Source organism: Mus caroli, chromosome 1 (assembly GCF_900094665.2).
Source record: "Mus caroli chromosome 1, CAROLI_EIJ_v1.1, whole genome shotgun sequence".
Taxonomy (NCBI): Eukaryota; Metazoa; Chordata; class Mammalia; order Rodentia; family Muridae; genus Mus; species Mus caroli.
In genome coordinates, this window is record NC_034570.1 from 183,073,127 (window position 1) to 183,099,821 (window position 26,695).

Here is a 26,695-nt window from a genome sequence, read left to right on the forward strand (position 1 = left end):
TATGCCTCGGCTTTTAGTATACCCCATGGGACTTAAGGCTTGGCAGCTCCTGGAAATTTAGCCACCAGGACCCACAGTTGGTGTGTATGACTGAAAGGAGCCTGAAGGATGCTTATATTTGTCATTGCATTGTCCTCCATGTTTGCATGAAGGGCTGTGTCTAAGTCTGTGTGCTATTGCTGTAAAGAGACACCGTGACTGAGACAACTCTTATTAAAAAAAAGGCATCTGGTGGTAGTGGCACACACCTTTAATCCCAGCACTCAAGAGGCAGAGCAGGTGATCTCTGTGAGTCTATGAGTTCGAGGCCAGCCTGGTCTACAGTGCTAGTTCCAGGACTCAGCCAAGACTACACAAAGAAACCTCAGGGGGTGCAAGAGGAAGAGAGAGAGAGAGAGAGAGAGAGAGAGAGAGAGAGAGAGAGAGCATTTAACAGGGACTGGCTTATAGTTTCAGAGGTTTAGTCCATAACTGAGAGTCCTACACCCACATATGAAGGCAGCAGTAAGAGACACTGGACCTGGCTTAGGCTTTTGAACCTTAAAGCCTCCCCAAGAGACACACTTCCTTCAGAAAGGCCACACCTACCCTAATAAGGCCATCTCCTAATCCTTTCAAATAGTGACACTCCCTAAGCCTTCAAATATATGAGTCTATGTGGACTACCCTTATTCAAACCACCACAGAATGTGATTGTACTCATCATATGCCCTTCCTTCTGCTGAGCCAAGTGTTCCTTCTCTGGTCTGGGTGAAGATGGCTTGTGATGGTAGGAAGTTTGTTGTAAGTAGATTCAAAGAGTATTATCCATATTATTGCCTTCTGAAGCAGAGCTGTACTTAAGCAATGAGCAGCTGTGTTGTGGTGTAGCTTCCTCAAGGCATCCCTGTGGGTTTAAAGCAGACAGGATGCAACGAAGACATCCACACAGCTGTTAGGGTCCGGGAAGTACTTGCCTGCTAATCCTCTGTTCAAGGTAACTGGACACCAAAGAAGGGTCCAGCAACTATTAATTAGTGAGTCAGATCCATAGCCCATCCTCCTCTTCTCCCAACATTTATTATTCAAAGGAAAAATAAACATTAAAAGGACTGCTTTTAATAAAGGCTGGTTCCTAACACCAACATTCTGTTAACAGAAACCTAGTGTTTTGCTCTTAGCTAAACATCCCTGGGAGAGAATTGGGTGCTTTTACTTGTCCTAGAGGTGGGACAATGGATAGAAACTGTTTTGTGTAAAATGACTGTGTAGGCTGGTATGGAATGTCACATTGTGTGTTCACCACAGCACGTGTGGGCACCCGTGCATGTGCACACACACACACCTTCACAGGTCTCATTTCTTCTCCTTTTTTCCTTTCTCTTCTCTTTCTCTTCTCTTTCCTCCTCCTCCTCCTCCTCCTCCTCCTTCTCCTCCTCCTTTGAGGTGGGATCTCACTATGTATGTAGCAAAGGCTAGCCTTGAACTCACATTCGTCCTGCCTAAATCTTCCAAGTACCAAGATCATAGGTGCATGCTACCAGGTCTTAGATTAACTTCTTAATCATTACTGGTCATCTAAGTTGTTTTGAGCATTGCATCTGGCATGTCCATGATATAAGTGTCACTGGGCATCCATCAGACGTGGGAGGATAACTGGGCACAGTTACCCAAGGTTTCAACATGGTAGGTGAGGGCCAAGCTAGGTCTCAAATTCATGTTTACAGCAGTCACAGACAGAGCAGGAAACCACAGTATTCACAGAACCTAGCCTGGGGGGTTGAAGTGAGTTGGGTGATACAATGTATCCAGGTACTTAGCTCTCAGTATACATCGGCTACACTAACCTCTAGCTGTCCAGATGGGCCCAGCTGTCCGTGAGCTGCTTCTGACTTGAACAGAATGAGCAAAACCTCATAGAGAAAAATATGTCCATTTTATTTGAGCACAACACAGAGCACGAAGCTTGAGGATATGAGGCAAGAACACAGAGAGACAGAACAATGCACCTGACTTTCAGGGGAACGGAGGGAGCCAGAGGCAGGAGACCTGGCTGACATGGAAATAGTCCCCGAATCCTTAATTAGGGATATATGAGGTGTGTGGCCAGCAGGGAGAAAAGGCTCACAGTCCATAGTCACAGCTTTCTCTAGTCCACCTTGGAGGATGGGGGCACTGCTGTGAGATGGAGGCAAGGAGAGCTTTGGAGTGGCCTGGGTCTCAGAGCAGTGGGAAGCTAATCCTGGAGGAACGGACTGGAGTTGTGAGTGCTCCCAGGCCCCTGGAGCAGCCTGGCATTCATGCGAATAGGCAGGTACTATGATAATGGGTCCAGTCTGGCCATGAGGCCAGATAGGCAGGAGTGAGTCTGCAGAGCAGGGAGTCTGAGTTAGACTCCATATGGCTTTGCTTGAAGAAAGTGACACAGCCTGGCCAGCCCATAAAGCTTTTCACAACAAACAACATGGACCCAGATGAGCACTATCTATGGATACTGCATGGAGCCACTGCACGTATGATGTGGGGAAGGGAATGGGCAGGTCGGGAGACCTGGAGACTGGGATGCTGGAGGCAGGCAGGCCACTCATCCTGCTTGTGGCCTCAGAGAACGTCCAAGATTGGGGCTGGCTCCTCTGGACTTCCTGGGAGTGTCTGCCCAGGCAGCAACAGCCCTACTGCCTCAGACCAGCTGCTTTGGCTATCTCTGTTCCACTGCTCCCCTTCCTCAGGGCAGACACCAGCTCAGAGAGGCAGAGAAGAGCCAGGAATGTCTCCTGAAAAGGGAAGCACTGAGTGATTGACTGCAGGGCTTTCAGCCCCTCCCTTAACCCCAGGAGTGGGTGCTCCTTTCTAGATATCAGATCCCCTACTCCCCAGCTTGGCCCACTCACCTCAGACCTTACCTGAAAAACCACATGGGCTCCTGGGATCACATGACAAGACACACCCCAGTCTGTCCACCCCGGCAGTGGGTGCTGCCACCAGCTTTCACTGGTACCATGACCTCTGACTTGAAGTTTCTGGAAAGGAGATGGAGTAGAGTCTTTGAACTATTGGAGGTAAGAAGGAAAACATGTTCTTCACACACACACACACACACACAGAGTGTCTGCCCAGTCATCTCTTTTTGAAGTCCTGATGGCCCAGACCCTGCTGTGAACACTTACTTCCAGGACTCCCTTCTTCCTTCCTGCCCCAAACAGGGAAGCCCTGGTAACTGGAGCATCTAACACCAGTACTTCTTACTCACACATTCGCCTTTTGCTTTTTGTCAGGACTTAGGACTGAAGGTCTCATGCACGTGTGGCAAGTCCTCTACTACTGGGCTGAGGCACAACCTGCCTCTCCACTTGGCCTCTACCATACCTCGGTGAGGCATTTTATAGATGAGCAAACTTCAAGCCAGAGGCCAGACATGGCTGGCAATGGTTTCTCTGGCTGGTGGCAGAAGTTTCCCTTGCCTGGGCCCAGAGTTCCTTCCTCCCTGCAGCTACCTATTAGTGGCCCTGGCCTTTGCAGTCACATTCTTCAGCAAGTCATTCCTGTCCCTTCTGAAATAGATGATCAGGGTGAGGCTCGTTGCCTGAGACTACGTACTGTTTTTTGTTGGCCTTTCTGAAGAGGGTAGGCTCAGAGCAGTAGGAAGACTTTCCCTTGTTCCCGATATTTAGACAGCTGGAGCAGCAGCCACAGGGCCCCGTGGCTAGGGGGCCCTGTTGCATGGGCACTAGGCTACTGCTGATGCGCAGGGAGCCGTTGACCAGGCAGTTGAGTGAGCGGCCACCACCGGGAGCTGAGGGACGGGAGCTGTGTGAGCAGGGTAGTCGGGTCAGTGCAGGAAGGGGTGTGCTTGGGTCCAGGATGGGGGCCTCTGTGATGGAGCTGTCGTGGGAGTCTGGTCTGGAGACTTCAGGAGCAGGGGACACGGGTGGCCTGTTCTCCACCTCTTGGCGTACACTGGGGCTGTGCAGGTTCATGTGCAGTTTCCTCATGTGATGCACCACTGCCGCTGCATTGAAGGCTTGCTGAGGAAGCAGGGAAAGTGTCTGGCTGTGCTCTTGCAGAGGCTGCTGGGTTCCTGCCTTCTTCTCCCTGGGAGCTCTGGAAACCACCCTGCCCACTTCCCAGTTCACAGAGAGCAGCGTAGCGTACTGCTGTTGCCTGGGAAAGGGATGCCCTGGGAAACCCTCCCATCAGCCCCAGACAGTCCAGCCTCCCAGGACAGCATGCTCAGCCTCTGAGCACAGCTCACCCTCCACTTGCTCTTGGCAAAGTTCTTCTGAATCTGGAGGCTGACAGATGGATAGATGTCCCGGTGCAGGGCTGTGTTCCCATCAATCCTAGCATGTAGGAGGGGACTTGGTTAACAGGTGGCCCTGGCACTCAGTCAGAGGTTGGACAGGACTCTGTGCATGCAGGGCCATGTTCAGTTGATAGGATACCCGGGGAGAGGGGTGACTCCAGCAGGAAAAGACTCCTATATCTTCCTGGGCAGGTCATAGGGGCTTATGCTTTAGCAAATCAAAACCTTTTAGAACAGAGTTGTCAAACTGTGGTCTTGGGGACCGATCTGTCCATCACTTGCTTTTTGCAAGTGATAGCTCACTGAGTGCAGCTATGAGCACTGACAGACATTTTCCATGGCTCTTTATGTGTTCCTAAGCAGTGATAAGTGCGTGCTCTTGATAGTAAAGTCCAAGTGTTCATCCATCACCTGTTCCTCTACAGACCGTGTATAAGTCCTGACATCATAGGGAACTATGGCTCTCATCTCCCAGCCCTTATGTTTGATCAGAAGCAAGTCCATGTGGGGCTGTCCTCCAGAAGACCACCGTATGCAGGCCACACCTTGCTCCTCTCTTCAGCCTCTTATTTCACCTGTCTCTAAGTACTCCTTAGATATAGGACCTGCTGAGCCAAGTGTTGGCTGCCACAGTATTGGCAGAGCCACCAGGGAACTTGAATAAGTGAGAGATGGTGCCCTGGTTTCCAAGAGCCTCTACTCTAGCTGTGTGGTATTTCAGGCCATGGGCTAGAGAAATTCATGGCAGGCTGTGTAATTAAAAGGACAAATGGAAGATCTGGCAATCTGTGTAATGGAAGATCTGTGGGGACTAAGAAGTCAGGGCTTAACTCAGGGCAGTAATCTGGACATGGAAGTCAAGAGGAAGGATATTTTTTTTGTGGTGACCAAAGGTGTGGTAAAGAAAAAGCTTGGGGTGAGGGGAGAGGGAGGCAGGAGGAGGGGGCTAGCTCGTGAGCCTGAATCAGAGATATTTGGCTAGAACTGTGGGAACTGGGGGAAAAAAACAGGCTGAATCAGGTCAGGGAAAGCCTGGAGAGGTAAGGCTTCTGTGCTTGCTATGGGAGAAGGTGGGCACAACTCTTAAGATCCTGAGCAGGGGACCGGAAGTAGTGCTTCAAGAGTCTGTTTACCACCTTGTAAATTTACATGTCACGTGACTTTGTGTGTGTGTGTGTGTGTGTGTGTGTGTGTGTGTGTGTGTGTGTGGGTGTGGGTGTGAGGGTGTGGGTGTGTGTACACCATACACCACTATCTTTGGAACTAGGCACTGTCGTAAGCCTCCTGGATGGCTAGACACACTAGGCACTCGGCCACCGAGCTTCACCTCCAGCAACATGCCCTTCAGGACAGGTTGCCTCTTTAGTAACCATGAGGGGATCTGTCATCCAGCTTGAAGATAGAACCCTTGGCCTTTGCTTCTAAAAGTGGTTAGAGCATGTAGCTGGCCCCTGCAGGCCACACTGGCCCAACTCAGTGCTGTGTGCTGGCCAGCTGGGCCTCATGAACATCACTGGGTTTGATGTCTCAGGGCAGCTGGCTCCAGCCCACCCCATTTCTTACTTACCAGGGGTGTCTGAGGGCTTTCTCGCAGGTGTACCGTTCATTTGGATCCTTCTCCAGTAGATGGCAAATAAAATCCTTGGCTAAGGGGAATATCAGAGATTCAGCTAAGGACCAGATTTCATGACTGAAAGAAATTCACTTCCGGGCTGGTGGGAGGCAGTGAGTGCATCTTTAGCTAATCTTCTAAAGAGACAGTTTTAAGAGTCTTAAAAAAAAAAATCCAAACTACCTAACAACCCAACATAAGCCACCAAGAAGAGAGCTCTAGGCAGCCTCACCCACATGTACAGGGGAGCCTTGCCAGTCACGTCATGCCAATGTGCCCGCACCCGGTGTGCATACATTTGCTGGTAAGCACATGGGTTAGCATGTGAGTGTTGGATCCTTCCAGCTCTATCCACCACTTACCAGGCTCCACAAGCAGACATGACTCATTTTTTTTCCAATACAGAATGCATGCTGCCTTCTCTCTCTCACACAGTGTGCATGTCACCTTCTCCCACATCAGGGTCATTTCTGTTCTGTTACCTGACCTCACGTTGTGCCCCCGCCTGTAACCCTCCTCTCTGGGGTACTAGCCTCAAATACTTCACCTGGCCTTTGAACTGGGGAGAGACTTCTCTGCTCTCCCTGGCAGCCTCTGCCGCATGAGTCCCAGGGACTGTCTTCTCCATTAAGACATTTTCTCTTACAGCCTCTGCTTTGTCCTTCATGCTCACCTGACTCAGAAATGTCATCCCAGAACGGAGACTCAAACTCGTAGTAACCCTCTTTGATCTTCTCAAAAAGCTTTGATTCTGTTTCTTCATAGAAAGGGGGATAGCCACACAGCCTGCAGGAAGACGGGGAAGACATAGTCTGTGAGGAGTTCCCTCCTCCCTGGACCACCTCTCTATCTAGCCTCCCACTGCACAATTCACAGTCAGTGAAGGTCTCAGACCGGCAGTGTGACTACGAGAGCACATGCAGAGCTGAGGCCTGAAGAGAACTCTCTGGGAAGATCCTTTGCAGGACATCTGCCCACTGGGCCCTCACTTCCTCTGGCTCTTGGGTGATCTCTACAAAGGATCCTTATGAAGAATGAGGAACACCACAGGGGATTAAACTGTTTTGGTTTACTCTTTGAGACAGGGTCTCATGTAGCCCAAGTTAACTTCAAAACTTGCTGCGTAGCTAAGGATGGCCTTGAACTCCTGCTCCTCCCTCTGTCTCTTTTAGGATTGTACATTGTGCTACCATACCCAGGTTATTCTTTTCAAAAAAAGATGCTTTAGTTTTATTTTAATGTTAATGTGTGTCTGTGGGTCAGACCGGCCTGGAGCTGGAACTACAGGCCTGATGTGGGTCTTCTGGAAGATCACTAAGTGTTCTTAACTGCCGAGTTATTTCTCTAGACCCCTTCCTACCACTCAGTTAAAGACTGTGCTAGGATTGAACTCAGGGTTTCATGCATTCTAGGCAGGCGCCATGCCAACTGAGCTACATCCCTTGGCCCTAGCCTAGGAGATGACTCAGATATTATCTGAGTAAATGAGTTAGAGAATAATTTAACAGAATCCACACTGAGAGGCAACTGTTACTTCCCTAAGAACAAAGCTGGCTGCTATGGGGGTGGGGACACGGGTTGGGGGAGAACCCTTGGAAAGGCTAGGAAATGGAGCACCTGAGCGTGTGTGGCAGAGAGAAAATGCTCAGAATCTTTAGTTCATGATGCTGCCTTCGGATGGTGTCACTTCTGGGTCGGAGGAGCTGAGATACTTCGGCCTACATGGGTTCTAGGCCTTGATCTCTCACTTTCTTGATGGTTCTACAGAGTGGCTGTACAGAGGGTGGGAATGCAGTGCTCAGGAGAAGGGTAACCCATGGGCCTGAAGAGTGAGTGCAGGCTGGGTTCTGTCCATGGCTTGGTGGAGTTCAGTGACACCTATGCACATAAGTGAACCAACCTCTCTCTCCCTCTTCCCCGCCTCCTCTCCCTGCCTATCTCCCCTTTTCCCTCTCTTCCCTCCCCCTGGCCCGTGTGTGTGTGTGTGTGTGTGTGTGTGTGTGTGTGTGTGTGTGTGATTTCTCAGGGAATGCACTGACACCAGCTTTTACTCACAGAATGTACGTGATGACACCAATGGACCAGCAGTCCACAGCCTTACTGTAGGGCTTCTGGGCCAGCACTTCTGGAGCTGTAGGAAATCAATCGTAGGTTCAGGGCTAGGGACAAGAAAGGAGGCCCGAGAGAGGAGTAGAGAACAGGAAAGGGATGGAAGTAGGGGACAGACGGGTAGAGTAGGGAACATCCATGAGACTGAAAGTGCCCCAAAGGAAGCAATGTATCTCCCCAAGCAGACTAACGCTTCCTTAGAGGAGAGACCTGTTCCTTCATCAATCTGGGAATTCCCATAAGCTGTTTCTAACTCCTCCATAAGCCCAGAAGTCTCCAGCTTTGCTGTTTCCAATAGACTACTCTCTAAGAGTAACACCTGACTGAGCTCTTCTGGAGGACCCTCAGGGCAAGGGTCCAGTCTCTCTGTATTCAAAGCAGGGATCTGCTGGGTAGCGTGGTCTTTTCCCCACAGCAGCAGAAGCCCTGGGAGGCAAAGGCTCCCTTTCCTACTCTGGTCATCTCAGGAAGCTCCCAGAAGGTGACTGGGAGTTGCTCATCTCTGGCACTTGCCTAGTACATGAACTTGAGGGCTCAGTAAGGGAAGCCATGCTTCCCTTGGATTGGGAAAGCCAGGCAGAGACCTGCCTTCTGAATGTACCCCAGTACTGGGTTTAGTATCCACAGAATTCCACATCTTTAGGTGAGTGACTAAACTTCCTGTGGAACAGAGCAGGTTCTTCCTGGAAGTCTGGGTTCTGCCTCCCACTTTCCTGAGCCCATCAGGTGATGACTGGCTAACTATTCTCTTTCTTTTCCTCTTCTCAAGTCCCAGGACTGCTAACAACAAGTGCCTGGTCAGGTACTTCTCTGTTCAGGAGTCCAGCCTCCACCACTCCCCTGTGCTTCCTGGAGTTCCAGGAGTTACCCCTTGGGCCAACACTCATCATCATCATGTGGATTCAGACTCCTAGCAGTTGGGAGTTCTAGTGTAGGAAGAAAAGATGGGTGAATGCCCCACCCCTCAGCTCTCTGCTCAATCTCAGGGTTGTAATGGTAGAAGAATGTGCCTAGAATCTATTGGAATGGTTGAGAGCAGCCTCTGTAGAAGCAGGATTAGAGAACCAGATGGATGAATATGTCTATACACAGTCATCGTTCTCTGTGAGTCATATCACTGTTCTGCTGGGCAATTTGTCCCAGGCTAGAGTTATTATGGAGAGAGGACTTCATTTCAGGAGTTGTCTCGATCAGATTGGTCTGTGGGTACCTTTGTGTGGCGTTTTCTTGACTTAGGATTGATGTGAGATGTGATACCCAGCCTATTGTGTGTGGCTCCATCCCTTGGCAATTGGTCCTGGGTGGTATAATTCAGGCTGAGCAAGCCATGGGGTGTAAGCCAGTGGCAGCATCCCTCCATGGCCTCTGCTTCAGTTCCTGTGTTTACCTTCCTTCTTGAGATCCTTTCTTGACCTCCCTTCATGATGGGCTATAAGATAAGATATAATGTCCTGTCCTCGTTTGGTCATGGTGGGTTATCACAGCAACAGAAAGCTAACTACAACACTAGTGGTTAAACAAACAAATGGCTCCCCTCTGCTGCCCCTGGACTCACCCACGTAGCCTGGGGTCCCACAAGCTGTGGACATGACTCCATTCTGCTCCATCTTGGATAGACCAAAGTCAGTGATCATGATCTTGGAGTTCTCCTCAGGGGTAAGGTACAGCAGGTTTTCAGGCTGCCGAAGGAGAAGACATACAGCATAGAAAGGGACGTCCTGAACAGTGTGCTGTCCTTGATATGGGCTTTCATAGGAAGGGAAGCCCTGGGCTGCCAACTCAGAGGCCACAGCCCCTTTCCCTATTTTTCCACCTCCCTCCCATCTGTGCCCTTGCTTCTGTACCCTAGAATTCTGCATCTTGCTTATGGTCTTGTCTTTGCTCCTCCCTACTCCCAACTACTCCAGACTGCATTTTGAGGGACCCAACCTTTGGCTAATTATTTCTTATCCCCCCAATGCCTACTGCAGTAGTGCCCACTGTGGTTTAGACCCTTAGTGTCTGAATTTGACTGTGGCTGTGGATTCTTTTGACATTGTAATGAGGGAACATTTAAAAAATCCCTGAGACCCCAATGGAGGAGTCAGGGGAAGAGCTGAAAGAGCTGAACAGGCGTTATCTGACATCAATGGGAGGGGAGGTCCTTGGTCCTGTGAAGGCTTGAAGCCCCAGTGTAGAGGAATGCTAGGGCAGTGAAGTGGGAATAGGTGGGGGAGCAACCTCATAGAAGCAGGGTAAGGGAAGATGGAATAAGGGGTTTGCAGAGGGGAAAGAGGACAACATTTGAAGTGTAAACAAATAAAATATCCAATTAAAAATAAAAATAAAAAAATAAAATAAAATAAAACTAAACTAAACTAAACAAGTAAGAGGTCCCTGCAAAGGCCCAGGTGCAGTTGAACCAAATGGTTGTCTATGCTCAGCATAAGGAATCTTAGGGCAGAAAAAGCCTGTGAGTCCAACCATGCCAACACTCTCATGTGACATGTGTTCCCCACCCAGCACTCCTGCCCCATTACCTTTAGATCTCTGTGGACGATGCCATTCTCATGAAGATATTTCACCGCAGACAAGACCTGCTGGATGACCAGGCTGGCATCCTTTTCTGTGTAGACACCACGTTCTAGGATCCGGTCAAAAAGCTCACCTCCAGAAACACTGTGGGCACAAGAATCTGATTCCATAGCAGGCCAAGCACTTCTCTGTAGCGATGGGCTGTAAGCACAGGCAGGCACCCTGAAGTGGGGTGTGAGCATTCACTGCTGGCTCAGGACACTCCTTCTGGGTAACTGAGATATCACTGGGGGTCATTTGGTTCAAGTGTTGGCTGGTCTGTTTCTGGAAGCTTCTATTATAATTCAAATAGAATTGGGTAGAGCACCTAGAAAAGCTAGGAATTCCTTCCTATGAATACCTTTGTTTCCTGCCTGGACACAGGATTGGATATTGGACAAAGTGTGAAAATGAGATTAATGGCATGCATTTACAATGGGACGTCTTTCTTTGTTAGGGAAAACTAAGCTACCTGCTGCTGAAATTTCAGATGGGGACCTAGACATATTTTAAACTTGAATGGTACGGGGAAAGAGGACTTTAGAGCTTAAAGATAAAGCCTGACCTCCCATTATCCATGAAATCATCTATGCTATGTTTCTAGAAGTTTCCAATCAGTACTAGAAGATTGGAGTGCTAGAGAATCCAGTACCTCTGATGAAAGATCATATTCTCCTTGAGTATATTCTTCATGAATCTCTAGATATCATGTTAAGCCTGATTCCTTGCAGTGGTAGCATATCCACCCCTGGTACCACACGAAGCAGGTATGACAGTGACAGACAGAGACCACTCTACTGAAGAACCATTTCTGTCTTACAGAAGGATATAGCACATAGCCTGCATTTAACTCAAGCAGCTCGCTCTTGAGAAATTTGTTCTTTATACTGCATTGAAATCATCTACCCAGCCGGGCGTGGTGGCGCACGCCTTTAATCCCAGCACTCGGGAGGCAGAGGCAGGCGGATTTCTGAGTTCGAGGCCAGCCTGATCTATAAAGTGAGTTCCAGGACAGCCAGGGCTATACAGAGAAACCCTGTCTCGAAAAACCAAAAAATAAATAAATAAATAAATAAATAAAAAGAAATCATCTACCCGAGATTTCTACTCTTACAATCAGTTTATTCTACAATGATGTTAGTATGTTTATCATCAAGTCCATAGAAATTGACACCTTAAAGGGGTGCCAAAGAAAGCTTTTGGGGGTTTACGTTATACCTGACATTTTCCTCTTCAGTGGCTGAGTGTTTGGGAAGTCCCAGAAGATCTTATGGGAGGCAATGATTGTGAACAGCTATTGTCTGTTCACGGTTAATACCCCAACAACTGCAAGCCTGTGCTGGCATGAACTAACTCAATAGTCAGACCTGTGTGACCTCTCAGCCCTGCGCTGGAAGCACAGTAATCCACAGGATAGCATTTCAGAGCTTCTAAAGCCAGTTCTTGACTTTATCTGGCAGGCATTTCCCCCTGCTCCCCACTCCTAGGCCTCTGTGGGGGTGAGGGTCATCTTCACTTACAGCTGCATGACCAGGTAGTAGTGGGTGGTGCTCTCATAGATGTCCTCCAGGGTCACAATGTTTTCATGCTTGATCCTGCATAAGGTAAGAATTCTGTGATGGGTACAGGGTTCAGGTGATCCAAACGAAAAGTGCAGACTCACACTCAAAGTTTGTAGTGATTGTTGGATGGCAATGTGTAAGATGACCATGTCTCAGAGAAGCCTTCTGAGGCGGCAAAGCAGCTGAGGATGACAGAGCTCCTCTGTGTATGGGTAGCACCACCCCCATGGGCTGGGAGTCCACAGTGAATAAAGAAGACAGTGGACTGAGAACCTCATTCACCTCTCGGCTTCCTGACTGGGGGTGCAGATCCTTCTAGAAGGACTAGATCCTTCAAGCTGGGAGTCAGAACAAACCTCTCCCTTTAAATTTGTTTCCTCAGGTATTAAGATTGTCACAATAACAGGAAAAGCAATAAGTAACCACAAAAAGAGTGGTGAGATATGAAAAAGGTAGATTCTGATTTTCTGTGGAATGTCTTAGATCAATGATATTACCCCTTAAAGGACATGAATACATCCATGTATCATCTATCTATCTATATATCAATCAATCAATTAATCTATCTCTATCTGTCTCTTATCTATCCCTCATCTATTTTTATTTTATATCTTCCAAGCATCTATTTATCTTTCTAATTATTCTTTGCATTGTGGTTTTTGGTCTTTCCTTCTTCCCCTCCCTCCCTCTCTCCTTTCCTTCTTTTAGCAGGGTGTTACTATGTAGCTCAGACCCAGGCTAGCCTGGAACTCATCATGTATACTAGGCTGACCTCAAACTTGTGCAGACCCTCCTCCCTCTGTCTCCCAAGTGCTAAGCTCATTGACCACCATAGTCAGCAACATATTTTTAAAAACTAACTTAACTTTTAAAAAAGTATTTACTTGTGTGTGTGTGCACACGTGTATGTGTGTGCGTGTATATATACATGCATAATTGCCTGTGTGAATTTTTGTTCACCATATACTTGCAGATGGATACAAAGGCCAGAGGGTGTTAGATTCCCTGGAGCTGGAGTTATAGGCACTTGCGAGTCACCTGATAGAGGGGCTTTGAACTAAACCTGGACCCTTTTTAACAGCACTATATACTCTTAACTGACAGCCGTAGTTCGACCCCTCTAGAGACATAATTTTGATTGTTATTAGTGGAGGCTGGGGCTTCCCCCCTCACCTACAAGGTAGAGGTCGAAAGACTGCTAAATAGCCCATGGTGTACAGGCCACTCTCAACATAAGATGGTCTGGTCCATGAGTTGTCGTGATGTCCTGCCCTAGAGTTAAGCAGAAGAATTATGACAGTGAGAGGTCTGGCTTTCCCAGGAGCTGCTCTGTGGAGGCCTGGGAGGAAGACTGCCTCCAGTAGGCTGAGATTGAGTTAGAGGAGCCTAGGACTTTACCTGACTCTGGCATATCCTAGCTTTATCTGGCTTTCTCAAATCCTCACTTCTGTTGTTTGGTTGGTTGGTTTTGATTTGAAAAGTGCATCCATCTCATGTGGTCGCACCAGGATTAAAAGAGAGAAACACAGATGGCTCAGTGATTAAGGCGCTTGACTTGAGTTTAATCCCAGAAACTCATGTGAAGGCCTTCAGACCTCCACATGCCTATCATGACATCTGCATCCACTCATCATATACAATGCACATACACAAGAGTAGTAAATATATTGTTAAAAAAATAAATTTTTTAAAAGAAAATGCAAGGCACAGTGCTCAGGGGAAGGGATAGTGTTAGCTTTATGATTTAAGGCATATTTAAATCCCAGAGCTGGTACTGTTGGTTCCTAGGACTCCACCACCCTTACATGCCGGCAATGTCCACATGAACTTCTGATTATCCCTGCAATGAACTGATGTGCGCTGAAAATCTAGGCTGTTGATACAGTGCAGTGAGAAAGGTCACCATAGTGTGCCTGCCAGGCTCTTCCATGTATGGATAATCGACACAGAGACATCTACAATCCATATGTTCCAACTAGTTTCTTCCTGTTTCTTTGAAGTCTATGCTTTTTGTTCTTTATTCTAATCAGCTGCATCACTTTCTACTTAGTAGGGACTTGGCTTAGTCTCAGGGTCACTTTAAATGCTCTGCTCTTCTGAACTCTTGTTGGCTAACCTCAAACTGGATCATTTTTTTCCTTGAGACGGCCCTGTGTTCGATCTTCCTGTCTTCACAAAATCCTGCCATTCATGTTTTTATCACTGTGTAAATTGCTGTGAGGGTTTTATAATGGGTCTCCCACCCTCTAAGCTGACTCCTAACCCACCTTCTTCCACATGTAAGGTGGTGGTGGGAGGTGATTATTATTCCGATTCTGTTTTCTTACCCCAAACCCTCTTTGTTCATAGAATAAAGCCAGCATCCTTGATCCTAGGACCCTCTGCCAACCTTGTTCCTCTCAACATTCTATTTTCACTGCCTGTCCTTGATGCTACCCACTCAAAGCTTCGGTGATTCTAGGATAGACTCTCTCCATACACTTCCATGATTCTGCACAAAAGTTTGCAAAAACTCTTGACTTTCCTTTCTGCTCTGCCTCCTTGTGCACGAAATTCCACTCATTCATCAAAGTCTTTCTTCTTTGAAAACATTATTTAATAATCCACATTCATCAGGCACCTGGGCCAGCAAGCATGAACCTGTCTCTTCCACACAGGACTTTCTGCTGGACTGCAGAAGATGAAGACCGTAGGAGACAACATAGTTATGGATGCTTCTCTTCAGCTGGGCAATGTGGGCTCCCGGGCAATGTCTGCCTCATCATATGGCTTTGATCATGGGTCACCTGTCACCCTTTAATATGTCACAGGCATCCCACAGGCTCACTGTAAGAGTCTCACTGTGAACACTGGTGATGCATCCGTGTAGCCTCCGGCAGTTTCCCAGCTATGTCTTTGGATCCAACCAAGGCTAATTCTGGGGCAGGATGGATGGAAGCCAGCAGGATTCCTGCTGCAGGATTTCTGCTGCCTCCTCAGCTATTGATTCTTCCTGCTGTTGGCCATCAGCTGGCTTTTGACTCTCTGAGCCAATTACTCTCTGGCCTACACTTATTAACCAGTGAGTCCAACTAGTCACTGGGGAAAAAAAATTCATCTGGCACAGCTGCCTGGGCTTAACTGACTAACCTGACACAGCAATTCGAAGGGCACAATACCCACAGCTGTGGAAATCAAGCTCATTTGCCATAAAGGTAATTTGGGAAGGGCAGGTCTGAATCTCACAGCTGCACCTGCCTCACACCAACTCCCTTTCAGCCACGATGCCGACTCACCTTTTCAACACAGCGATCTCATTCTCTAGGCTGCTGTCCCGGAAGGCTGGCGACTTCTTGATACATTTCAGAGCAAAGAGTTTCCCAGTCATTCTTTGCTTCACCAGGAACACCTCTGAGAAAGCTCCTCTGTAGGGAAGAGGCCAAGACAGAAAATGTAGCTCTGGCTGGAAGAGAGCATGCCAGAAACCAAGGGGAAGTATAGAAGAGGAATGTATGGCTGACAAGTTTCTAGACGAGTGGGGTGCCCACTGACATACCAGTGTGCTCTCTCCTTTGCGGATCACACGGGACAGACGTGGCGACCAGGCAGTCACGTTTCCCTACGCAACCCCACAGACTCTACGTTAGCTGTGGACATTTCTCCACAATGGTTAACCCCAGCAAGGCTCTCCAGAGCCGATGCGCTCTCCATCACCGTGGTGCTGTGTGGCTGGCAGTGGTAGCAGGAGAGAATAGACTCACATGCACTGAGAAAAGAAAACCCTTGGATCCGTTGGATTAGCTTTTATTTGTGAAGCATTTAACTTAATTTGGTGGGGTCTTAAGAACTTTCAGACTGCTCTCAAATTCCTAGGGTCATGGGATCCTCTTGCCTCGGTTTCTGTGGTAGCTGGAAATACCCGTGTGTTTTATCAATGCACTGCTGGTGATCATCCTGATTCTGACCCCAGCACACAAGGCAGACCGTCTCTCCTCCATTCCTGCAGTTTCTGTGGATTTGGGGGCATGATGGACGGAATCCTGGAGGACTGACCTGCTCCAGAAGTGAAGGGCCCTGTACATCCGCCATCGGAACCTCAGCTAAGCTAGGGGTGGGAGCTGGAGCTTGATGGTGGCTTGTGTTAGAATCTTCGCTTTTGAGGCAAATGCTGTGCCGACCACTGCTCTGTGCTGTGTTGCTGGAGAACCAGAACAGGAGAAAACCTATATTGTGTCCTGAACAGACACCTTTTTCTCCCGTTATGTTTGACTCTCTGATGGCTGAATCTGCAAGTGTGGACCTAAAGGATATAGGGATGGCTGAGCAGTTTATGTCTAAGAGAGCTCCTGAGTCCCTCTAAGGTTTACACGGTGTTGCAGTGGCAGGCATCCCAGAGCACCGGGAGAGAGGGCATGTCTGTCTGTTTCTGGAATGTCTTCCAGGAGACAGTGCAGCATCAGCTCTTGTCAGCCTGGGCTTCCTGCTCCACCTCTCTCTAGTTTAGGGATGGTTAGCAGATAATTTTTGATTCACTTGTGTACCTTGTCTCTCTCCTGCCAACTGCCACTTTCTAGACACTCCCATGCTGGCAAGGCCCTTAAAGGAAGGTGAGGGCTCTTACAACCAGCACTGACACTGTGTCCTCCTGTGCATGCAGAGTCAGACACCTCCCTGTGTAGGGACAGCCTGAGTCTCCTCTCAGTGGTGCCTGGTGCCCATCTGTCTGCAGAAAGTGTGGGCACTTCTGCAACTATCTGAGGCCGTGGCCTCCTGGCCAGGGCAGGGTCAAGTGACAGTTTGACTGCACTGACTAGAAAGCCTGCTTGAGGGAGCAGCCTGTGGACTCCTCGCTTGCCTAGGTCCAATTATTCCTGGCTCATTAGCTGACCAACTGGTGCTCCAAAGAGGCGAAGACTGGTGGCTGGAGCTGCTGGCTGGCCTACGTCAGAGCCTGTGACCTCCTGGGGATAGGTGGGACTGAATGGTGAGTCTGCCCGAGACATGCATCCTCACATGGAGTCAGCCAGCTGTGTGATTGCTGTCAAGAGGAGGCCCAGACACCATGGGCTCCAGCGTTTGTAAAGCACTGGAATAAGGAGAAGAGGAGGGGTGAAGGGAAGCCATTGTGGGCGAGGAACCCACCTGCTCTCTGGGCCACAGAAGCCCCTTCTCTTCTGTCGGAAGTGGACATTGAGGCTGACTTGGTCACATGACAAAGGAAATGAGGAAGCTGAAAGGGAGGCCCAGGAAAAATGTTCCAAAGACACTGGCTATGGGGAAGTGCTCCCCAGTCCCTCCCTTCTGTGATTAGGTCAGGAACCCTCAAGTTGCCACAGATCTAAGAATATGGTAGGGGCCACTGGGCTGTCTCAGGATACAGAATCTGGAGGTATGGAGTGGTGTTTCCTGAGGGCTCCAGTGCATTAAAGTAACAGGTACCTTTTATGCCCCTGAAATCCCAGGGCCATAAAATTTTGCCCAAGTCTCTTATTGCAACTAAGAGAGTTCCAGGGACTTGGCTAGTCCCCCTACCCACCCTGACAGCAGGCAGCCCAGCCCTCTGAGGCCCAGCCCCAGGACTTACGATCCCAGCACTTCCATGAAGATGAAGGTTTTCCTGATGTTGGTGGTCTGCTTCTTCCAGGAACTACAGTCCTCCTCCTCCTTACGCCCCATGTCCTCCAGAGTTGAAGCTGCCTGGGAAGCTTCGTGGGGAGGAGGGGAGAAAGACAAGGTCCGATCAGTGTTTCTCGTAGAAGACAGAACAGGTTGCAAAAGAATCAGAAACACCCAGATCGTGATGTAATGGCCAGAAGGAAAGCCTGGGAGCAGAACCTGGGAAGTGGCAAAAATAAGAACATTCTCCCACTTCCATTCTAAAATTGCTAGAGCAAATCGACTGAGTGACTGCTCTGTGTCTGCTTGCCAGGTCAAACAGGGGTGTAGATGGAAGGTGGAAACCCAACAGAAATTTGTGCACTAGTGACAGTGCACAACACACATATTTATAAGCTGCATCTAGCTCTTGGGCATCCCAGCTGAACCCAGGAACTTCCTGTGTTTATTCAGCCTGGCTCCTTCTTACCATCACAGCTCTGCCTCCTGTTCTTACTCCTACCTGCTGCAGTGTCTGCAAAGGAGCAGTGTGTTTCCCCTGCCATCCCCACAGCCTGAGCAGGGAGCTGGGTAGACTTTTGTTAGCATCTGAATTGAAGCATATCCTCATTTGCATCAGAGCTCTGGGGCTGCACCTGGAAATGCTCCTGTGCTGCTCCAGGAGCTGGATATGTGATGATAGACAAACTGGACCGTGGCCCTCCTTCTGGGATAGTCAGGCAAAAGAAGCAGGCAATGAGCCAGCTAGCAAACTCCCATGCAGATGACTAAGTGACCAGACACTTGGTGCGTAATGGGGACAAACAAGGGTGTCTTCAGATAAGGCCAATGGAGGCCTTGTAAGCAGGTTGGATTTAGGCTGAGATTTGAAGCTGGCAAAGGTGTCAAACAAGTGAAAACTGCACAGAGCTGCTTCCCCAGAGAAAACTAAAACAGGAGGGCCTCAAGATGGGGAAGCCAGGCCAGCAGGGAGCATGGTTGCTGAGTGTCCAAGAGTGACAGGAAAGAGCAGTTCTGCCAACACCCTACCTCTTGAACCTGACAGAGAGATGGGTGCATGTGTCTAGTGGTTATTCCTTTTAGACAGTGGCTGTCTGTCTGATCCCACCTTAAATAAAAAACAATGTCCATAAAATCTTGAGGCCTTTTAGAAGTCCGTGGAGAGAATGCAGCCAGTAAAGTGCTTATCATGGAGGCATGAGGACCTGTGTTTGATCTCTGGGAAAAGCTGAAGAGAGTAGCACTCACTTGTAACCCCAGCCCTGGGGAGGTGGACTGGTTGGGTTCACTGATGGGCTAGCCTATTCCACTCAGGGAGCTCTAGGTCTCAATAAACAAAACAAAACAAGAAACAAAACGAGGCCCCTGAAGAATGACAGCTGAAGCTGTTCTCTGGTCTTTACATATGCATACACTCAACTGCACTCACACATGCCTACACACATGTGCACAAAATCCTGTGTTTCTGCAGCTCTGTGAAGAGCACAGGTTTGGAACTGGGGTTCAAATCCTCTCTCTGCTCCATATTAACCTCTTGGACTGGGTGGGGCAGGTGCTCTGAGGAGGACTGATAGGGTGTCAGGCCCTTTGCAGATTCTGAATTCCAAATATCTCAGGATCCTTGGTGTGGGGGATGCCTGGACCCCACCTACCAGGCAGCAAGAAAAGGAAAAGGAAGGGGAAGTTTTGTACTTGAGCTTTTCAATGATAGCATGTCAATCTTGGTAGTCTCCAAGGACAGTCTCCTATTGGGTAACACCCTAGGGGCAGGCAGTCTTGAAGAAAGCAGGGCCCAGGGTAAAAGGTGTGCATGTCTAAAGGTGCACAAAAGACAAAGTTGGTTTGCATGTCTCCCCTTTGGTTTTTCCCCTCCACAGAACAACAGGACTGGAGCTTGTTCCACGTGGAGGGCTAATGAAGAGACTGGGCAAGGAGACCTCAGCTGTGCATATCACTCCCCCTGCAGGAGCTGTGGAGAATGACTGCCTGCTCTGTAGGAGGCTCCCAGGTCTCATTAGCTGATCTGTGCTCAATGTTCCTTCCTTTCCATTGCACCTAAATAGCTTTAAAAACAGTATTCTTAGCTGAGATGAAGCCATAGAAAACATCTTTCCCGCCCACCGCTCCTCCCATACATAGAGTCCTAACAACTTGGCTTCATCATCTGTGTGGAACACTCAGCGCCCCAGATCTGGACCCTACACCTTCAGGGACTCCTACAATCCATGATGTCACGGAGACCTCCTGGGAAGGGGGCCCAGGCTCAGGTAGGGTGGTCACAGGTGGGTAGGGAAGGAGCTGCCTACACCCCCAGCTGGGTCATGCTGCTTTCTGCTCCAGCCTCACTGGCCTCTTCTCCCCTGACTTCAGCAATCCAGATCTTTCAGTAGAAGAGAAAAATTCAGAGACACTCTGAGCACTAATATTATTTGGTTTGCTTCCAAGGCACTCTGCCTCACACTATTTCCTATGACAACTTCCATCGGATTTTAGAGCGTAGGCGCAATCCCCACAGAGTCCTCTGAGACTTAGGGCAAATTTCACCTCCATGGAGGCCTTCAAGAGGCATCCTCCATGTTGGCCTGTGTACCCAGTTCATGCCCCTCACTCCTCAACAAAGTGAGATCATTGTGAGGATTCTATACCAAAGACTTGTGGCAAGGAAAATGACTATGTTCATATGCAATCATCTCTGAATCATAGAGGTGACATTCTTTCATTTGGTGAGCATTTATTGAATGAATACCTCCTGTATACCCAGTACTGAATACAGATATTTCTGTGACACAAGTCTGACCCTTACGTGCTTGTAATCTAGAAAGGCTGCGTCTATGTAAGTAGACAGGTAAACAGGCAAAGTGCTAGGTAATGAGCCTGAAGGACAAGCGTTCTCAATATGCAGGACCCATTACTAAGCCTGGTGCACACAGGAGGTACAACTAGCCTCAGCCCCTGGAGATTGGCTGGGAGGGCTTCAGATAAGGGCTAGGTTTAAGATGGATACGAAGCACTCTTTGCACTGCTCTGAACCTGCATAGAGGGTGGCACCCCAGCTGAAACCCATGATATGGAGTCCTGACCGAAGCTCAGGAGGAAGGAAACAGGATGGCAACAGAAAGCCAGATTGCCTTGCTTCTTGTCATTGTCCTGGCAGCAGTAGACTAATGGGATCTGAGTCTAGTACTCGGTCAGCAGAGCCTCTCTGGGACATTCTACCTAAGTCGATGCACTACTACGACGAATACGACGTCTTCTTCTTCTTCTTCTTCTCCTCCTCCTCCTCCTCCTCCTTCTTCTGTTCCCCTCTTCTACAATACATATGGCACTCCTAAGCCACCCTGTTTCAAGTAACCATCCTTTCTAGAAATAACCCCATAGACTTGCTGTTGTAGCTTCTGTCTGGTCTTCCTAGCCTCTTGGGGGGTCTTTTAAGCTTGTAGCAAGGGAAGAGACAAAGGGAACACTTCTTCCCAGAGGACATGCAGGACAACTACAGCCCTGGCATGTATGAGTCCTTTCTGTACTTCCAGGATAGGTGTTCTGGTTCATGTTGGCAGCCAGCCTGGCTACTGATGAGATGCTGCTGAGAGATTCTTGGGCCATGAGCCCAGCAGGTAAAAGACCTCTTCCTGGTGACCCCTAGGGCTCACTATCCTGTCCTTCCCAGCTCCATTTGGTCTGGCTCCATACTACACCGGGATGGAACTCTTGGGAAGATAAGGCATATCTGCAGTGTCTGCATGTCTCTACATCATGTGTAGAGATACAGTAACCCCACACCTCCTGGAGCTTCTCTCTTACCCTGTCCCCTTGCTCCACATCGTCTCCTCTCTGCTATTTGAACTATTCGGGGAGTCGGTGTTGCCCTGCTAGAGACCTGGAATCCTTGTGTCATAACCTGAAGGCATTCAATTCCAACCCCTCCCCCCACCCTATGCACACAATGCAGGGATGAGATGGGGCCTCTTAGCTGGCCTAGACACATCATAAGGGTGAGGATGGGGACAAAGAATCTCTGAGTGCAATCTCTGTGGTTCTAAATGTGCAGATAATGGCTCTCAGTTCTACCCACAGGAGACACTGGTATACTTTCAGCACTCTTTTGCCTGAGGTTTCTCAGTAAGAATGTGCCTCACCAGCTCTCACTAACCCCAGGTGAATCAGGGTACTCAAAGACTTGTTCTTTTATCTCTGGTGCTGTGGGCTGAGTCTATCCAGAGCCTCCCATACTAAGCATGTGTCCTACCCCAGAACTCTACTGCCAGCCACCCTCAGACTTCTTTGCCCTCTTCTCCCAGATTGTTGGAAGCATGGCACTGAAGACCTGGGGGTACTAGGAGGGAAGTTATTAGTTGTGTCATCTTTAATAAGAATATGCACCCTGCCTCCAAGCAGGGGCACACACATCCACAGAGCCACATACCATCAGACTATACTGGTCCAGAGGGTGAAAGCCGGAGGTTTCCCTGACCTGGTACCACAATTTCCTAAATTCTGGCCTGTACCAGATTCTCTGTATCTGTATCTTTGGATTCCAGAGTCTGGATAGGGAACACACTAGAAGCTCCTATCATGGTTTGGCACTCTGACACTGTGTAGCCCAAAGGCAGATCACTATACACCTCTGGATTTTTACCTTTTTCTTTAGTGAAAGATGGAAACTTAACTAGATGAGTCCCTGTTTCTCGGCTGTAAGTACTGAGAGAAACTCTCCGTTAGTCCTGGTCCATATCAGCTCCTGAAAGGCTCTGAAGACTATTACAGACATGTGCTTACTGCAGTCTACCCTGCCAGTACTCACATTTCCTTGATGAAGTGATTTCTTATTACCCAACAGCAGCAGGATGGACCTGGGTCTGCTCAGAGCATGCACAGGTTCATGCAGGCAAGGTCTTCTCCAATGCCAGTCTTTACATTGTCTTTTTGAGGAGTGCATGAAATTCCCAGAGTTCACTGTCATCCATCACAGCCCTACCCTTCTTGTGGTGTCACAGGCACGGGTGACATCTGCACACCTGGCATAAACTGTGTCCAGCTCATAGGCTGCAAGCCAGTGGCTCATCAGCCATCAGGATCCCAGAAACTCCTGCTGGGGAGGAACACCCAGGCCCACTCCGTTCATTCTTAGCCCTTGTTACCAGCTCTGCATGTAAATTTCTGTTCACAAAATAACTGGAGAGTTTCAGTTGGCCTGGAGTTTATTTTGGATGAAAACTCACATGTAATTTCCACCTGTAAGCTCAACCAAATCACCCTACTGCTCGACAAGTCAGCTTAAGGCTGAGTGCCCATGTCTCAGGCAGAAGCAAGAGCACTCTCTGTGGCTTGCTCTGGTGGCTGAGAGGTTGGCACACAGGTGACAGCATTAGTCAAAAGCACACTGGCCTCCTCAGTTTACATCACCTGCAGAATGGGAACACCTATCATCATTCTACTACACTGTACTCCCACGAGATCAAATGTATCAAAGGGCATGTGCATCTGCTCCAATGCCAGCTGGCATACCTACAGCATGGTACCCGAGCCAAACACTAAGCATGAGAGAAGAGCGGGGGCAGCAGGTGATGGTTATCCACTGGTGACACCCCCGTAGGGATGGGCATTGCAGGAGATGTGGAGCTGCTGCCTCCGCCCCATCACTGCTCTCCCAGGGCCCTTATAATGTGAGCTACATCTCCCTGTAGTTCTGAAGGACTAGAAGACAGACCACTTTCTGATAGCCCAGCCCCAAGTGCAAACTCCATAATTCACATGGTCTTCAGCTGAGAAACTAGGCATCTCTCAACAGGGAGGAAAAACAGCCTGAGTATGTTTCCCCACGTGTCACATATTGCTGTCCATCCTGAGGAGTTAATGGCCAACACCTGTGTGTCTGTGTGTCACACATTGATGGCTCTGATACCTAGCACTCATGCATGAGGTGACTCCACTGTGCAGGCCTGGGACTCATTCCCATTGAATTTCATCACCAGGCTCTTGGCTGGGGCTTTCAGAGGGGCCAACAAGGATCCATATTGGAGAAATGCAGAGGACAGACAGGGGGGACCCAGGATATTGCATCAAGATGCTTGGAGTTACAAACCTTCTGTCTGGGGACGTAGCTCTGACACTCAGGGACAGGCTGTGCAGTCCTGCCCCCATTGCTATTTTCTGGCTGGCAGCTGCTTTGCCCCAGCCCCCTTGCTGCCTGCGGACCATGGCATGGCGGCGTGCCTGCAGTTGTAGCAGCAGCCACAGCCTTTCCTCAGACTCCATTGCTCCTCCTCTCATTCATGCCTCAGCTCATTCACTCCCTGGTGCTGGCAGGCTGCTGCGGCTGGGCGCCGTCACTCGCACGCACTCCGTGTGGCAGTTTATTTCTGGTTGGGTGTGCATGTGTATGGGGGAGAGGGAACAGAGAAGAGCCCTCCTTTTGGAGAAGGCTTTTTGTTCCCTTCAGCCAGAATTGCTCCCAGGCCTTGGGGAATAATTAGGCAAGGACTGAGCCCCTAGGCAGGGCGGTACTAGGCACTTTGCAGGCATGATCCCTGCTGTGGATCCACCTCACACCATTTTATAGCTGAGATACTGATGGATAACAATGTTCAGGGGGAGATGCCCTGAGTCAAACAGATAATACATGGCCGTTCTAAGGCTTCCAGTGTCCTTGTCACTGTACCACAGGACCTGTTGCCTCTTCTGGAGGTGGCCCATGGCATGGTGCTCATCTTCTCCTTCCTCTTTCTGACACTGTCATGCTGCATAGCACCTGACTTATTCCTGGGAGACACATGGCTTCAGTGATCTGACAAAGGCTGAGTCTCCTGTAGTGTTCAAATCCTCGTTGTTGAAGCCGGGGAGCAGTGTCTCTTGCCTGAGCTGCTCCTGGATCCATCTTAAACCTTTGCCTCCTCAGCCCTCAGGTTTTTCCCAAAGTTTTCGTCATCTTTAAACAGGACTCTTTTACACACACACACACACACACACACACACACATCACAGCAACATGGAAAAGACTGGTGTTCAAATGCTACCAGGACACAAGGGATGCTGGCTTTATAGCATGCAGGGAATCAGTCACCTTACTTCTCTGAGCAATATACTAAGTGGGTTGCAGGGGACCATCTAGCACATCGCTGGATGGATTAAAAGCCCATTGCCAGCTGCAAAGCGTGGCAGTATCAGCTATTACTAAGCACTTTGTACTCTGGTCTGCTTCAGATATGGTTCTCATCCTTGGCCCTGGCTTAGCTCAGGTCCACAGGAATGATGGTCCCATCCCAACCGCGCTCTGTGACCTGGAAAGATTCCTTAACCGAGACAGAACCCGCTTGACCCTCTTGACCCAGCTCAGAGATTTTTCCTCTTGATCAATTTTCTGTTTCCAGAGCAGGAGGCTGGCCAGGCTCACACTGCAGCTGGCCCTGCAACCACCTCCTCTAGTCTCAGGGTTAAAGCTGTGCGTCAAACTTACGTGGCGAGAAGGGGCTAGCGTGGGTGGTGAATCCAAGCCTACTCTGAATACCCCACAGAGCAACACTGGACAAGTTTAGACTCCAGGAACAGATGAGCCCCTGGGGAAGGTGAAGGGACCAGCTTAGAGCTTATGTCTGTGTCCTGCATCTTTATGCAGCAGCCTTGGCCCTGGGGTGGGAAGCTGAACCCTGTCTCTGAGACCCTGCTGCAAGGCCTGAGGCCATCTCCCCCCACCCCCCCATGAAGAGCAGCCACAGGCTATTTACCATGGCCTTTGTACCCATAAACTATCCATCCCCACCAAAGATGCTAGTGTGTGTGTGTGTGTGTGGGTGGGGTGAGCCATCTCCTTTGATAGATGAGTTAGGTCCCAGAGGTAAAGAAATGAAGGGTGAGCTAGAAGAGGGGTGCTAAAGAGCTATAGGTCCTGATACCCCCTCCCATCCCCAGCCATACCGGAGCTCACTGGGCACAATGCTCTTCTATTCCTGTCTCTGCCCATAAGTACAGAAGGTTCTCCTGGTCCAGCCCAGGAGGAATGATCAGATATGCCCCCCCAGGAAGCACCTACTAGGGCCTCAAACAGCTTCTCTTTCCGTTACAACTTACCCTTGAGACTACAAGAGCCAGGAGAGACTGACAGGGGCTGAAAGGAAGTGAGTCTTCAAACCCTCTCCCTCTCCGTGCCAACAAGATAACCTCCCCAGAGACCAGAGAAGAAACAGGCTGTCTTACCCAGGGGCTCACAAGAAAGGTGCTCCAGTCTGTGATCTTGGCCAGCAAGCCTGCTCCTACAGGTCTGTGAGGATTAGCTGCCCCAGTGCTTTAACAATAAACCCAATTAAAGGGGAGGAATACAGGGGTTTTCTTTCCCAGGACTGTAACCAGGCAGCCTTAAAGGGGAGTAAAAGTAGCTAGAGTGGTTTGTATCTCTCCTTGCTTTTCTGGGCTCTGCTCTTCCTCCCTCCCTCCTAGGGAATTAAAAAAAAAAAAAAAAAAAAAGAGCCAAGCTCAGAAAGAACCCTTTAATGCCCAACTAGCTGTTTACACACTGTGTGTTTGAGGGCACAGCTGTGTTAAATTTTGTCTGCATTGATGTGTTAATAACAGAAAACAACATGAGATTAAGTTGTGGATTTCCCCCTGAAGTGTAAAAAGAAAAAAAGCAGAGAAGCTGTCTGGGACTGCCTGACTCAGTTTACACTTTACACAGCAGTTACTGGATTAGGTGGTCTAAAAGCCCCTTCCCCCAGCACTGGAATGGAATCAGTATCTGCTGAGAAGGGGTCATCCTCGCTGAGCAGTGAGCCTATTATTTTGTCTCTGAAGGAGGAGGGAGAGAAGCCCCTGGTTTGGCAGGTTCTATCCTAATCTCTGATGCCTCTCCTCTCCTCTCCTCTGGACCCCCAACCCCATTCTGTCCCCAGTCATAACTCGGGAGACAGCTAGTCCTCTAGAAATGCCCTGTTCCCTCTGGAACTTCATCTTCATCTCTCTGCCTTGCCCCTTGGCTAGTCTTCTTTTCCC

General features: G+C 49.1%; 1 protein-coding gene across 2 annotated transcripts; it reads right to left on the reverse strand.

Annotated features, from left to right (window-relative positions):
* Nucleotides 1–1,919: 1,919 nt before the first annotated feature.
* On the reverse strand, nt 1,920–25,987 carry Camk1g (calcium/calmodulin dependent protein kinase IG). Of its 2 annotated transcripts, none has more exons than XM_021169129.2 (13): nt 25,904–25,987; nt 17,682–17,802; nt 15,394–15,522; nt 12,077–12,151; nt 10,523–10,661; nt 9,559–9,682; nt 7,950–8,025; nt 6,568–6,680; nt 5,850–5,928; nt 4,232–4,319; nt 3,577–4,004; nt 2,883–2,999; nt 1,920–2,753 (listed from the first exon to the last, which is right to left on the reverse strand). In XM_021169129.2, the coding sequence occupies exons 2-12, from the start codon at nt 17,771–17,773 to the stop codon at nt 2,909–2,911; spliced, it is 1,434 nt and encodes a 477-aa protein (XP_021024788.1). In that variant the 5' UTR covers nt 17,774–17,802; nt 25,904–25,987; the 3' UTR covers nt 1,920–2,753; nt 2,883–2,908. The 2 variants fall into 2 exon arrangements, with proteins under 2 accessions (XP_021024788.1, XP_029327294.1); XM_029471434.1 differs by lacking the exon at nt 25,904–25,987 and adding an exon at nt 25,167–25,199.
* Nucleotides 25,988–26,695: the final 708 nt, after the last annotated feature.